Source organism: Jaculus jaculus, chromosome 9 (genome assembly GCF_020740685.1).
Source record: "Jaculus jaculus isolate mJacJac1 chromosome 9, mJacJac1.mat.Y.cur, whole genome shotgun sequence".
NCBI classification, from domain to species: domain Eukaryota; kingdom Metazoa; phylum Chordata; class Mammalia; order Rodentia; family Dipodidae; genus Jaculus; species Jaculus jaculus.
In genome coordinates, this window is record NC_059110.1 from 113,120,157 (window position 1) to 113,136,352 (window position 16,196).

General features: G+C 41.9%; 1 protein-coding gene across 1 annotated transcript; it reads right to left on the minus strand.

Moving 5' to 3' along the window:
• Positions 1-15,575: 15,575 nt before the first annotated feature.
• On the minus strand, positions 15,576-16,196 carry LOC123453239 (keratin-associated protein 4-2-like). Its single transcript, XM_045159443.1, has one exon. It carries the CDS (start codon positions 16,194-16,196, stop codon positions 15,576-15,578), a length of 621 nt encoding a protein of 206 aa, XP_045015378.1.

Genomic DNA, 16,196 nt, shown 5'->3' on the forward strand with positions numbered 1-16,196 from the left:
TGTGTTGCTGTGTGACATGAATTCAGTCTCTAGGGACACAGGAGAGTCATGTGTCTTTCATTAGTATGATTTCTGGAGAGTTTCTGAAGGGTCTAGAATCCATGTGGATAGATTCATGATTGAGTCAGGTGGAATGCTGGAATGAAGAAAGGAAATAAAATCCTATTTTTAAGTGTGAGAAATGAGGAAGCTTATGAATCATGTGTATATTTTCAGTGGACATGGAGATAATGCAATTTCTAGTACATTCTAAGATGTGTTCACTCTTAGCATCCTGATATACCTTACATCAGACTCAGTGTTTTAAAAAAAATATATTCACTTATGAGTGTGGGTGTGTGTGTGTGTGAGAGAGAGAGAGAGAAAGAGAGAGAGAGAGAGAGAGAATGAAAATGGGTGCACCAGGGTCTCTTGCCACTGTAAACAAGCTAGAAACACATAGGCCACTTTGTGCATCTGGCTTCATGTGGGTACTGAGGAACCAGGGCTAACAAGCTTTTCAAGTAAGTGCCTTTAACCACTGAGCAATGCTCCCAGGCACTAACCATAACTCAGTGTGTGTGTGTGTGTGTGTGTGTGTGTGTGTGTGTGTGTGTGTGTTTAAGGGCTGAAAATGGGATTCATCTCCATGTTTTTAATTGTTCTCCAGCCTGAGGTAGAGTAATTCAGACAAGCATTTTAACTCTATCTGCTGGAATGTTATGACATCTAGTTTTATGCTTTATTGACACTTTATTAAGACATTTTCCCTATGTTTTAGTCTTTAAAAGTCTAGCCATTTTATGGTCTCACGTTTTTTTAAATTTTTTTTATTAACAATTTCCATGATTATAAAAAATACCCCATGGTGATACCCTCCCTCCCCCCACTTACCCCTTTGAAACTACACTCTACATCATACCCCCTCCCCATTTCAATCAGTCTCTCTTTTACTTTTTTTTTTAATTTTTTTATTTATTTATTTGAGAGCGACAGACACAGAGAGAAAGACAGATAGAGGGAGAGAGAGAGAATGGGTGTGCCAGGGCTTCCAGCCTCTGCAAACGAACTCTAGACGCGTGTGCCCCCTTGTGCATCTGGCTAATGTGGGACCTGGGGAACTGAGCCTCGAACCGGGGTCCTTAGGCTTCACAGGCAAGCGCTTAACCACTAAGCCATCTCTCCAGCCCTCTCTTTTACTTTTGATGTCTTGATCTTTTCCTCCTCTTATGATGGTCTTATGCAGGTAGTATCAGGCACTGTGAAGCCATGGATATACAGGCTATTTTGTGTCTGGAGGGGGCATGTTGTATGGAGTACTGCCCTTCCTTTGACTCTTACATTCTTTCTGCCACCTCTCCTGCATTAGACCCTGAGCCTTGGAAGGTGTGATGTAGATATTGCAGTACTGAGCACTGTGGTCCTTTCTTTCCATCACCATGATACCTTCTGAGTCGTCCCAAGGTCACTGCCATGTGAAAAGAGAAGATTCTCAACCAAAAGTGAGAGTAGCATTAATATGAGGGTGTGAACATTAACAGAAGTGCTTCCTGGGCAGTTTGATAAGCATAGTATGTGCATTTGGCCAGACAACAGCAGACATTATACCCCTAGGGCTTATGACTACCCCTGTTTTAAGTTTTCAGTATCAGGGATGTATTTCCTTCCCATGGAGCGGTCCTCCAGTATAATTAGAGGGCAGTTGGTTTCCTCCATAACAGACGTGCCACTATTGCACCCATTGGCTCATTTGTCCTGGCTGGCCAATTATAAGGCTTGCAGTGTCAGCTGATGAGTATCTTCACTGGTGATTTTTCTTTCTCCCATTGAACTGCATGCAGAATGGCTTCTTCCAGCTTTCTGTCAGCTGGTCTACATGGAGGAGGTTATCAGCTCAGTTACAGCAAGATTTCTCAGTGACCTTGCAGCCCAAGTATATGGAGTCTTCAGCAATAGGGTCTTTACCAACTATTCCTGGTGGGAAGCCAAGGGCCTCGGCAATGGCCTATAATGTTTTGGGGGCATCAGGGATCTCCCTGGCCAACAACTCACTGGAAGATATCCCATCCCTGGCACTGAAAGTTTTCTAGCAACAATCTACAGCTCCTGAGTGTCCCATTGTCCAAAAAAGTAGGATTACATATGTTTTATTAACATCCTCTTAGATTTTGATTAGCTGTCCCTCCACCTTTCCTTAAAGACACTGAGATGACTATAAGACAAATTCCTTTTCTTATATGTACTTACACAGAAATGGTGCCCATAAACAGTGCTTAAAGCTTCATAGAACTTTAGTCCTAGGTAGGAGATCATTGTTTTTTCAGTGCAACAAGCATTCAGGCAAAACAAAACAAAAACTTGAGGAAAGAAAAAAAATATATACCTTCAGTATATTCCTTTTGTCCAAGGAAGGTTGGGTTGCCTTGTTTGCTCCTGCTTGCACTGGTGAATTCAAGGGCCATTTCCCTTTAGCACCATCCTCAGCCCCACGCAAAGTCCTTGGTCCACTGCCCTTCTCCTGCCCTTTCCACATGCAGGGGTTTTTTGTCCTGTGGCTGGTAGGACAGGGGCTGTGCCTGCTTCCTCTTTGCATGCCAAGGTCAGAAATCGAATGAAGTGTTTGGGTTTTTGTTTTGTTTTGCTTTGTTTTTCACTATGTAGTCTCAGGGTGGCCTTGAATTCACAGCGATCCTCCTACCTCTGCCTCACAAGTGTTGGAATTAAAGGCGTGCGCCACCACGCCTAGCTAGAATGAGTTTTTGATAAAGGAGGTATCTATTTAATAAAGACTTTGTTAAGGCCTTTGAGAAACACATGCTAACTTTGAGAATTTGAGAATATTCCTCAAACAGGGAGAGATAAAGAGCATTTAAAAGGAATACAGAACTGAGAGCAGACATAACTGGTTTGTGATGATCGTGGGAGAGAGGGGACTTATGAATTTTCTTTGTGAAATTGAAATTGACAGAAAATGAGGAAATATTGCAGGTCTTTTTGAATCCTGGAAGAAATAGTAAGTAGCTTTGAAAAGCTTTGTGGGTAATGCACAGACTAGGTACAATTTATTTCATTTTTCTTAAAAAATCCACTTTTAGTAATGTCAGAATAGTCTTGGATTTCCAGGGAGGAGATATTGTTTAAAAGGTTTAAAGTTGGACACTCAGTATCAGGTGATGGATGTAAGCATAATAAAGATAAATGCTATTTTCACTATGAAATAACAAATTTATTTATTACCAAATAGTAAAATTCTTTTAAAAATCAGCAGTGACTTAAAGCAAATTTAAAAAAATAGAGATATAAAGAAACATCGTCTTTCCATCATTATAACAAATACCAGAGACAATCTAAATACCAGAGATACGGCAAATACCAGAGATAAAATTTTGGCTCATAGTTTTAGAGGCTTAAGTCCATGATCAGGTGGCATCATTGCTTTAGGGCCTATGGCAGGGCAGGATAGTATATAGTTTGAATGTTTGTCCCCCAGAAACTCAGTTGTTTTATTAAAGCTTGGTGGTGCACGCTGTTAATCACGACACCTGGAAAGCAGAGGTAGGAGGGTTGCTGTGTGTTCAAGGCCATGCTGAGACTGCATAGTGAATTCCAGCTCAGCCTGGGCTAAAGCAAGACTTTATCTTGAAAAACCAAAAGGCAGAAAAAAAAAAAAAAACTTCTTGGAGTTAAAGAAAGAATATTGACATCAAATGACAAGAGTGGGGGCTGGAGAGATGGCTTAGCGGTTAAGCGCTTGCCTCTGAAGCCTAAGAACCCCGGTTCAAGGCTCGGTTCCCCAGGTCCCACGTTAGCCAGATGGACAAGGGGGCGCACGCGTCTGGAGTTCGTTTGCAGAGGCTGGAAGCCCTGGCGCGCCCATTCTCTCTCTCTCCCTCTATCTGTCTTTCTCTCTGTGTCTGTCGCTCTCAAATAAATACATAAATAAAAAATTTAAAAAAAAAATAAAAAAAAAATGACAAGAGTGGGGTATTTGACACAGTTATGTACTAATTATATCTTCCTTTTATTTTTTCAGGAATCTAAGCAAAGTCATGATGGATTCCCTGGCTTGCTCCTTCCTCCTCCAGGATCTGATCATTATAGTGGATACATAAGATAGGTGGATGATGATGTAACAACAGAATGACCTATAGGTTTTACAATGGTTCCATGGGTTCACACACATCAGCTCATTTACTATTCTCAACAGTCCAGGGTGGCTAATCCCATAGATTCCCTTTCTAGCAAAGATAAAGGTAGGGTAGGTGAGAAGGGAAGACGTGGTTTGCTTCCTGTGGCCCAGCCCTGGGTTCTTGTTTCCCATCACCAGGCATCCTGGTGCAACCTAAATTGTCTTTACTTCATGTCGCTTTTCATGGGCTCAAATTTTATGACTTCTGAGGCTTGTGTCCTATAGTAAAAGGCCTTTCTAATTTCAAATTTATACATAAACATTTTCCCATAATATCGGTTAACCTTAAGGTGCTGTACTTTATACTTTTAAGTATTTGATCCATTTAGAATGCATACAGACATAAGAGATGAGGTTTAAGGGTTTTAAAAGTCAGTCACAGGGACTGGGGGAGTGGTTCAGTGGTTGAAAGCACTTGCTTGCAAAGCTTGCTGGCTTGGGTTTGATTCCCCAGCACCTACATAAAGCCATGTAAAGACAAACAAAGTGGATCACATGTCTGGAGTTTGTTTTGCAATGGCAAGAGGCCCTAGCGCACCCATACTTTCTCTTTCTCCTCTTGAGTAAATAAATAAAAATATTTAAAATAAAACAAGAATCATTCACAATCCTTGTCCAACAACATTTATCTTTTCCCTACTGATTTCAAATGCTACCTTTAATATGTTAAATCCCTTCATGTATTTTCTTGTGTCTCTGGACTCAATTATTTTTGCTGACATGTATGTGTAATAAAGTGTATACATGTATGTGACCATGCAGCATCCCATGTTCTCACCTGTGGTGATGTGTGTATGCCTGTGATGGCCAGAAGGAAATTTTGGGTGTCTTTCATCATCACTCTTCCACTGTTCTTCCTTGAGCATGCATCTGGAGTTCATTCGTTTGCAGCGACTGAAAGGCCCTGGCACAACCATTCTCTCACTCCCTCTCTCTCTCTACCTCTCTCTTCAAGTTAAATAAAATAAAATTTTAAAAAAGGAAGAGGAGACAATCCACACTCCTTTTAATCAGAATGTCTCTTGTTGCCCTTCACTAATCCCATATCACTTAATATTTATTACCTTACATGGGCTTGAGCTATTCTAAAAGTGATGGATTTAGCCCAGCCAAATTAAACCAAGTGAAAGTCAGGGATTAGTTAATATCTGATTCACTTAAAGTTCATTGGAGAGAGATGGCTTAGCCATTAAGGCACTTGCCTGTGAAGCCTAAGGACACAGGTTCTAGTCTCTAGTACCCATATAAGCCAGATGCAAAAAAGTGAGGCATAGGTCTGGAGTTCATTTGCAGAGGCTGGAGCCCCTGGCATGCCCATTCTCTGTGTGTGTGTGTGTGTGTGTGCCTCTCTCTGTCTCATAAATAAATTTTTAAAAATCCATCCTGATGGTGTAGGAGGGCATGAGGCTGTCTTCCCCTTCTTAGGAGTTAGAGACAGTTAAGGGTTACTGGGGCGTGGGGGAAATATTTCCCTCAGTAGTGTGGCCACGGGTAAGTTTCATGTGCTCTGGTAAATACCCCTTACCTATGCTCACGCAGACAACCCTAATTAAACTCAGCGTAACACATGCACACAACACACACACACACACACACACACACACACACACGCGCGCGCGCGTAGTAGAGGGACTAGATGGAAAGAATAATGGAGAGAGGAAAGGGAAAAGAGGTGGTGGGAGGTAATTCTGATCAAAACATGGATTAAAAACTGTCAATTAATATATATATATATATATTTAAAAAAATCCATTCTTATGATCCTCTTAGGCAAAGCTGATGTGACCACAAAATGATCAGTCTAGTCATACTTTTCCCATTTCTAACTTCATATCAACCTGGGTTTTCTTCACCTCAACATCTCCAGAATTGCTTTTAGGGATGTTTAGAACACTATAATGTTCCAGAAGGAAACTACCATACTTACGTACTTGTACAGACTAAATCTGAGAAGTCTTGTGGCACGCTGGCCACAGCTTCCCGACCTGCTCCTGTCACAAGCACTAGGGTGCTGGCCTTCCCTTCACTCTGTTACTTCCTTGCCAGGCGTTTCATTGCACAGATCTGCTCCTATTAAAACAAGAAATACAAGCTTCATATTCTTTAGTACTAAAAAGGCCATATAAAATCCCTGTTCTTTGATTTCGGTCTCGCTAATAAAGCTTCATGTTAAAATCAAAGCCTACACCTGTAATTAGCAGGTATAAAAGAAGAACACAGAGAAGATAAACTGTTTGCTAATTCTGATGAAAGAAGAATCGGACCTGTGGGCCCTAGAACAACCTAGAATAAGTGGGAAGGGATAATGCTGCAATTGCCTCCCACACAGTGCTATGGAACTTGAGAAATACAGGACAGCAATGTTGAGATGAAACTCACTCAGGCCAGCTTCTATTAATTTTGTTTCTTGACATTTTAAATTATCTAATTTTTTAGAAATAACAATTGATCCATAGTTACATTTGCTATTTATGAACATAACCCTGCTAGTATGTAATGTGCAAAAAGTTCAAATGATTAAATGTATTTTGAGACAACACTTATAAATGCCTACAATTGAATAAATGCAATAATTTTGAACATTAGTGACATTTATATTCCCAGCTAAAGAGGGTCATTCTGAGTTTTGGTGGTGAGAACACTGAGTGTCAAAGACATGTCCTGCCCAGGTCTTCTGTAGATAGATCCAGAAGGTAAGGAAAGTATAATATGAGAGAGTAAAGTCATCAATGAAATTACAATAACATTATATAATAATCTGATATAATAGCCTGAAATTATTAAGGAATTTCTCTCTTGAAATACTAAAATATTGAGTGCTTGTTAGTGAGAAGGTTTTAAAGTTTCAGGTGAAATTTGCCAAGAAGTTCAGAAATTTCCAAAGATTTTTACTTAAGAGGTTCATTTGGTATTCTGAAAGTGAGTTATATGTTTAAAAAGGAAGGAAAGAAAAAAGGAAGGAAGGAAGAGAAGGAGTGAGGGAAGAAGAAAAGGAGTAAGAGAGGGAGAGAGGAGGGGAGGGAGGGAAGAAATATAATCAGGTGAAATTTAGATGACTTCATGATATTCAACTCACTGAAATCATTTGGGGATATTTCATAAATTATACTAAAACTTAATTTTAAGTTATAAAGGATAATGAAATAGTTACACAAATTTTCTAGTCATGGGGAGATGGCTTAGCACTTGCCACACAAGAGTGAGTTTCTGAGTTTAAGCCCTCAGATCTCATGCAAAGCTGGATGCTATATTGGGTATTGTGGCCAGTAAGGACTGAACTCAAGGCTGTCTTCTGACCTTTACACACACACACTGTGGCATGTGTGCCCAGGCATACACACACACACACATACACACACACACCACACACACACACAATTTTCCCAATGTCCTGGCAAAGCGTATAAACTATGCCCAGGTATTTTTTTATAGCTCAGGGTAGTACTTCAATAACAATAAAAATATTTTGGGGGGGGATGGAGAGGTGGATTATGGTTAAGGCACTTGCCTGCCAAGCCTAAGGACCCAGGTTCAATTTACCAGATCCCACATAAGCCAGATGCAAAGGTGGTGCATGTCTGTGGAGGTCACTTGTAGTGGCTAGAGGCTCTGGCATGCCCTTTCTCTCTCTCTATCTGCTTCCTTGTCCTCTCTCTCCCTTTCTGTCATAAATAAATAATACAATATTTTTTAAAATTATATTTACTGAGACCTTCTGCTCCTTATGTTACACACAAAAAATGCTCAGTGTCACCCTGACCCCAACATGGGTGACTTGAATGAAAAGCCCTTGCTTTTAAAATGGCTCTTCTAGGGCTGGAGAGATGGCTTAGCCATTAAGTGCTTGCCTGTGAAGCCCAAGGACCCCGGTTTGAGGCTCGATTCCCCAGGGTCCACGTTAGCCAGATGCACAAAGGGGTACACACGTCTGGGTTCGTTTGCAGTGGCTGGAGGTCCTGGCACTCCCATTCTCTCTATCGGCTTCTTTCTTTCCCTGTCTGTCACTTTCAAGTAAATAAATAGAAATAAAACAAAAAATTTAAATAAGGCTCTTCTATCTTTGTGTTTGGAGAGAGATGGATGTTGGTATGAAGTGGCAAATTGTGTGTGTGAGTGTGTACACACATGCACACAATCCAATAATTTGCCAATCAGGAGGTTTTAGTATCAGGGGAAATGGTTGTTTATTGAGAATCCATGGAGACACCAAAGTATGAGATCATCGTAACTAACATACACTTAGAATGAAGACATTGCTTGTCTAAAAACGAATGTATTGGTCTTAGGCATCCTGAGATGTTGTCTCCCACAGTGAGACTGACTTGATCGGTGCATTCATGAACTGCCCCCCTCCAACGAATTTCAACAAACCCACTGAAACATAGGAAAGCCATCGGTGGGATGGGCGCGGGAAGAGAGGATAAGAGAGTATAACCCAATGAGAATATGACCACATGCAGCATGTTTATACAGTAGAAAGAAAAATCTTGTAATAACTGTTTGCACTTGCTATGCTAGGAACTTCAGGATTGAAATGATCTCTGTATGTCACCTCAGAGAAGGAGTTGGCAGGAAAGAGTTCATTTCTCCAGCCACTCAGTGGCTACGATGTATTTTATGCTTCTAGTGAAGAATTCTATCTAGTGGCAGACATTAAGGACAGAGATCAACAGCAAGAGGTGGCATAGCCCACGGAGTGGAGACAGGTGGGGATGACACAGGTTGGGCAGTGAGTGGTGTGGGGGACCTGGTCACTGGCTGGGTGCAGGCTGAAGCAGGAGTGGCAGCAGGTGGTCCTGCCTCGGGTGGTCTAGTAGCAGGTCTTCGGCCAGGGACCTCGGCCACAGACCTTCTCAGAACACACAGAGCTACAACATGAGTTGGCCATAGTGTCAGAGGGTGGATGATGTTGGTGATTTAAAAAAATCATTTCTGGGGTTTAGAAAACTTCTTGGGCAACGTATGCTACCTGTATGGATATGAGTCCCTTGTTTTGAGTTACTGGGTAGCTAAGTAACCACCAGAGTACACAGTAAAGTTTGCCACTTAATTGCTTAATTTGTAATAAACATTTTTTTTGCCTAGTTGTAATAATTTCTACCCATGTAGTTTCCTCCTGACTCACACTTGATGGACTCTTCTGGCATGTACTATTTTCACCTCCCCCTCATAGGGCTGCCTGTCCCGTGATGCTCTGCATTTGGAAGTACATTCCTCGCTTTCTCCATATGGACCTTCTACCACCATGCTAGTGGGTCAGCTGTATTTCTGGTTATTCATTTTCTCCATTTACCAGTAGGGAGAAGGCCATCTGATTAGTGTGGCATCTTTTGGTGTAAGAGGAAAAGACCATGATAAGTATAGATCACTTTTCAACAATGACGAAGAGTACTGCTCTGCGTATATGCAATGTGAGTGACACCTCTACCACTGGAATGGGTTCTTCTGGTTGTTTCAGGCTTTTTATCTTTAAACATTGGCAGACAATTTATCTATATAGTTGACATAATGAAAAGTTCCTACTTCCTCTTTCCATCCTTTCTTCCTGTTTCTTCTCTCTTCCCTTTATCCTTCCTCTTTTTCCTCTCCCTTCTTTTCTTCCTTCCTTCTTTCCTTCCTTCCTTTCTCTGTCTCTGTTTCTTTTTTTAAATTTTTTTAATTTTTAAATTTTTATTAGCATTTTCCATGATTATAAAAAAATATCCCATGGTAATTCCCTCCCTACCCCCGCCCACTTTCCCCTTTGAAATTCCATTCTCCATCATATTACCTCCCCATCTCAATCATTGTACTTACATATATACAATATCAACCTATTCAGTACCCTCCTCCCTTCCTTTCTCTTCCCTTTATGTCTCCTTTTTAACTTACTGGCCTCTGCTACTAAGTATTTTCATTCTCACACAGAAGCCCAGTCATCTGTAGCTAGGATCCACATATGAGAGAGAACATGTGGCGCTTGGCTTTCTGGGCCTGGGTTACCTGACTTAGTATAATACTTTCCAGGTCCATCCATTTTTCTGCAAATTTCATAACTTCATTTTTCTTTACCGCTGAGTAGAACTCCATTGTATAAATGTACCACATCTTCATTATCCACTCATCTGTTGAGGGACATCTAGGCTGGTTCCATTTCCCAGCTATTATAAATTGAGCAGCAATAAACATGGTTGAGCACGTACTTCTAAGGAAATGAGATGAGTCCTTTGGATATATGCCTAGGAGTGCTATAGCTGGGTCACATGGTAGATCAATCTCTAGCTGTTTTAGGAACCTCCACACTGTTTTCCACAATGGCTGGACCAGATTGCCTTCCCACCAGCAGTGCAGAAGGGTTCCTCTTTTTCCATATCCCTGCCAACATTTATGATCATTTGTTTTCATGATGGTGGCCAATCTGACAGGAGTGAGATGGAATCTCAATGTAGTTTTAATCTGCATTTCCCTGATGACTAGTGAGGTAGAACACTTTTTTAGATGCTTATATGCCATTTGTATTTCTTCCTTTGAGAATGCTCTATTTAGCTCCATAGCCCACTTTTTGATTGGCTTGTTTGATTCCTCTCTTTCTTTCTTTCCTTTCTTTCTTTCTTTCTTTCTTTCTTTCTTTCTTTCTTTCTTTCTTTCTTTCTTTCTTTCTTCCTTTCTCTCTCTCTAATTAATTAGCTAACCTGACAATCTTGTAGATTTATTTCTAAATTAACATTTCTGGTCAGTTTTTTTCCTCTCTCTCTCTCTCTCTCAATCTCTCTCTCTCTCTCTCTCTCTCTCTCTGTGTGTGTGTGTGTGTGTGTGTGTGTGTGTAATGTAAGGTGTGTATGATTTGTGGTGAATGCATGTGTGTGTGCAGATGCACAGACCCCATGCCTGTGTGAGGAGAGGCCAGAGGAGAACATCGGGCATACTCTTGTTGCTCATCTGGGGATTTCCTTGGACAAGGTGTCCTCCTCAGCTAGAAGCTGCTGTCTGTCAGTGAGACCCAGTGATTCTCTAGTCAACACGCCCCCTGCCATGGACCAGGGTTGCAGGTGTGCATGACCATACACAGCTTTTTGCATAAGTTCTGTGGAATTAAACTAGGCAGCCTCTGGTGCAAGAGGCCTTTGCGTTTAAGTAGCAAGCACTCTTTCCTGCACAGTCATCTCCCCAGACAAGGTTTTACTGTTTAAGGTTAAGTAAGATGTGTGCACATTGAAATACACAACTCCTCACTGTAACAGTTAATGATTTTTGTGTGTATGGTGTTACATGCATGTGTGTTTGCATGTCCGTTTGGGTAGTTTAGTGAGCATAGGCAATTCCTTCTTCTGCAGTGTTTGAAATTCAGCTATGACATTCAGAATAATTTCATATATTTCCCAGATACCCAAATATATTGCAATTATTTTGACTGCTTCAGTTCTAATTTAATATGATACATATGCATGTGATGGAGAATAAACAGACGTGGACCTTAACTTTAAACGCCCATTAGGCTTCTCTGAGGAGCTTTCAACACTTCTAAAGCCCTGGTTAAACCCAACATCAAGCAAATTGAAATTGTTCTAGGCAGGAACCAGGTATAGGCATAGCCATCACCCCAGGTAATTCCACCAAGCAGACATGCAGCTGTGAAAACTAGTAGTCTAGGGAGTGTGGTTCTCCGTCCCTTGGTCTACAGTGAAATGTACTCTGTCTTTGTAGCTGTGGTGAAAGGGTTTTCTGAACCTCCCTGAATTTAGCTGGCAGTATCTCTACTAGTGAGAATCTTTCTTCTATTTTTTTCTTCAGTCTCTCATCTATAGCAGTTTCAGTGAAACTCACCTGTATGCTTAGGACTCCCTGTAGGGTTCACTATAATCATCTAACTGTTTATTATTTTCTAGCTTAGAAGATATGATCCTACAAACTCAAACCTATAAGCCAAGTGCTTTCTCAGCACTTTAATTGGATAACATTCTGCATGGAGCTTGGTCTTAAAACGGCCTCAAATACAGGAAGCATGTCATCATAGTATGCCTGTCTTGTTTCTGTTTTCTAGAGGCATCTCTGGGTTTTTTTTTTTTTTTTTATTTAAGAGAGGGAGAGAGAGAGAGAATGGGCATGCCAGGGCCTCCAGCCACTGCAAATGAACTCCAGCTGCATGCACCACCTTTTGCATCTGGCTTATGTGGGTCCTGGGGAATCGAACCAAGGTCCTTTGCCTTTTCAGGCAAGTGCCTTAACCACTAAGCCATCTCTCCAGCCCCTTCTCTGAGTTTTTAATGGGAGTCCTGAGTTCTGGGAACTCAGTTCTGGTCAATCACAGTTGACCATGCTTACATGAAACTGGTTAGTAATAGTAAAAATGAAACTTTGGTGTGCATCAGTGTAGCTCTGAATGAACTAGTGACTCATTTATGCATCATCATAGCACATCTCACAAGCATATGCTAAGTTAAAGGTGTCACAGAAGAAATTTTACTATGTAATCACCTGTTTGAATTCGAGATCGTAAATAATCTGTAATCTCAGAGATGCGAAGCCAAGACAGGAAATCCTTGGGGCCACTGACTAGATATTATAGCATAATTGGTGAGCTCTAGGTTTAGCAAGAGAGATTGCAAGAGTAAAGTGGAGAATGACAGAGTAAGACACTCGACATGAAACTCTGGCCTCCACATGCATGAGCACACATGCAATTTTACCTGCCTCCCCTCACACACATGGGAATGTCGGCACCCATACACACAAAAATCATTAAAATCACTGCAGTAAGGAGTTATGCATTTCAATGTATATACATTGTCTGGACACTTGTTAGAAATACAGAGCTGGAATCACTCAACACTCAGACCCAGAAAACTGTATGCTCATCAGCTTTAATTAGATCATCACTAAATAGAAGATAAGTGAAGTAGGGATGCAATGACTTTATGATTTACTAACACTTCCTGAGTTTTTCACAATGGCCAAAAATTATGTTATAGAATTCTAATTCTAACTGTGGAAGTAATTTTTCAATAGCATTTTGCTCCACTGAAGAAATACTTTTTAAATAAAGAAACCAAAATAACATATCATGTGTGCCATTGCATTTTAATATTTTTTATTTATTTGAGAGAAAGAGGGAGAGAGAGAGAGAAAATAGGTATGCTAGGGCCCCCAGCTGCTGCAAAAGAACTCCAGACATATGTGCCACCTTGTGCATCTGGGTTCTGTGGGTCCCGGGGAATTGAACCTGGGTTGTTTGGCTTTGCAGGCAAGTGTCTTATTCACTAAGCCATATATCCAACTCTTAAGAAATACTTTTAATTAATATTGAGATAAGACATTAAAATGAAGCTATGTCTTTCAGAATCTAGGAGATCAGCTGGAGAGACATAGACATACAAGACAGCACCATAGCAATTTATTAAATTATAACACTGATACGTGGTAAGTGAAGAACATGTGACAGCTGAGCTTGGTGGTACAGGCCTGTAAAATCTAGCTACTCGGGAGGACCATGCAGAAATATTGAAATGTCAAGATCTGCCTGAGCTACAGTGTGCGTTCAGACCAGCCTGGAGAATTTAGTGAAATCCTACCTCAAAAAGTAAAAGGAAAGCTAGATATAGCTAACTGGTAGAGTGTTTGCCCTGAGTTCAATCCCTGGTGCTATGATGAAAGGAAAAGAAAGAAAGAAAGAAAGAAAGGAAGGAAGGAGCAAAGGAAGGAAGGAGAAAGGAAGAAAGGAGAGGGAGGGAGGAAGGGAGAAAGGATAGAGAAGCATGAAGGCTAGAAGGAAGGAAAGAAATGAGATATTGTCATCACTTGTACAGATAAATTGATTGTTAGTGTTCAAAGATTTACAAACCCTGAATGTCTAGCAGAACCCTTTTCAGTAGTAGAGATGTCACTAACATTGCATATAGATAGCGAGCAGTGTTTTTCCTCACTGCTCAAAAGTAACCTGTACTATCACGACCTTTTCTTCTTATCCCAAGAGATACCATACTAATCAGATGGGCTTCCTCCACATTGGGGAGCAGAGAAAAATGCATAACTAGAAACACAGCTGACCAGCTGTCATTGTTGTTGCGGGTACAAGTGGAGACGGTGAGGAACACGCTTCTCAATGCAGAGCGTCACAGGACAGACAGCCCTGGGAGGGGGAGGTGAAAACAGTGTGTGCGAGAAGATTCATCAAGTGTGAGTCAGAAGAAAGTAAATGAGCAGAATTCATTCAACTAGGAAAAAAAAAACTGTTTATTACAAATTAAGTCACGAAAAGCAAATATTACTATGTAATCTGATAATTACTTAGCTGTTCGGTAAATCAGAATAGAAACTCATGTTTGCACAGGTCATGTATGTGGTACAAGAAGACCCCTAAGGCCTTGCATGTTAACCTCCTCCCCGCTGTGTCAGGCACTATGCTGCTAGCCAATCCCACTTAGCACATATATTATTATGAGGTGATGCCATCTTAAACACAGCCTCCTTTAGAAGAGAATTAATTCTAATTGTGGAAGTAATTAATATGACCATTGTTCTCTGAGGGCAGACATAGTAAGTTGACAAAACAGACAAACAAATAGCAAAAGAAATAAATAAGAAGAATGGCTAACATAGAAAACAATAGCACAAAAATCGTAAAAAGATAGAGCAAAAATATTCTTTAGATTTGTATTTCAATACATGGCAAATCCAACCTGTCATTCTCTCCCATAGGAAACACTCATGCTGTGTGAAAAGCACATGGAGGGGGGTTGACATGGGGTGGTCCACTTGAGAAATGATCTAGGGTTGGGAGGAATGTCAGCACAGAGAACATCTGAGTAAACTTCTGAATGGGGTGGGATCTAATCCCACTGGGACCCCAGGAACATGAAATAACACATGTCTAGCACATGTTCCTTGCCTTTCCTTGCCTGAGCTCTGTGCCAAGGCTTTTCACTCTCCTGCCCCATGGCTACCTCTTCAGCCAGGAGACAGTCCTCAGCAGAGCTTTCTGCGTACCCACCCTATGCCATCTTCTTCCCTTGTGTTTAGAGGGAATGCTGTTGGCATGGCCAAAATCGTCTTCTCTGCTCTTCCATTAATTAGGAATGAACTTAAAAAGTTGAGAGAGAACAAAGAGAAATGACATAACGCCTGTACATTTGAGTGCCTAAAATTCAAATTTATTTAAAATGTAGAATTATTTTCATGAGAAAAATATGACAGAAAAGAAAATGTTTGCATGGGGGTAACATGATAGATTACAGAGAAAAGTCAAACTTGTATTAACTTGGGGGAGAGAGAGGAAGAGAGAGAAAACTGGCAGGAAAAATGCAGTATATTTCAAAATCAAAATTGTAGCCATCAAAGGGCAAAATCAACCTAGAACCGAGGCTTTATCGTTGACATGCCAGATAGTCTACATTGGGATGGCTGATTGACAAAGAGGAGAGCGAGTGAGCTCTCAGCAGCAGGAAGAACTAGAGCAGGTGGGGCGGCAGCAGCTGGAGATGCAGCACTGGGGTCTGCAGCAGCTGGAGATGCAACACTGGGGCCTGCAGCAGCTGGAGATGCAGCACTGGGGCCTGCAGCAGGTGGGGCGGCAGCAGCTGGAGATGCAGCACTGGGGTCTGCAGCAGGTGGGGCGGCAGCAGCTGGAGATGCAGCAGTGGGGTCTGCAGCAGGTGGGGCGGCAGCAGCTGGAGATGCAGCACTGGGGCCTGCAGCAGGTGGGGCGGCAGCAGCTGGAGATGCAGCACTGGGGCCTGCAGCAGGTGGGGCGGCAGCAGCTGGAGATGCAGCACTGGGGTCTGCAGCAGGTGGGGCGGCAGCAGCTGGAGATGCAGCACTGGGGTCTGCAGCAGGTGGGGCGGCAACAGCTGGAGATGCAGCAGCTGGGGCGGCAGCAGGTGGGCTGGCAGCACACAGACTGGCAGCTCTGGGGCCTGCAGCAGCTGGACACGCAGCAGCTGGGGCGGCAGCAGGTGGTCCTGCAGCAGGTGGTCTGCATGCAGCTGGGCTGGCAGCAGGTCTCCTGGCCACAGCCCTGCTCAGAGCAGACGGAGCCACAACAGGAGTTGCACAT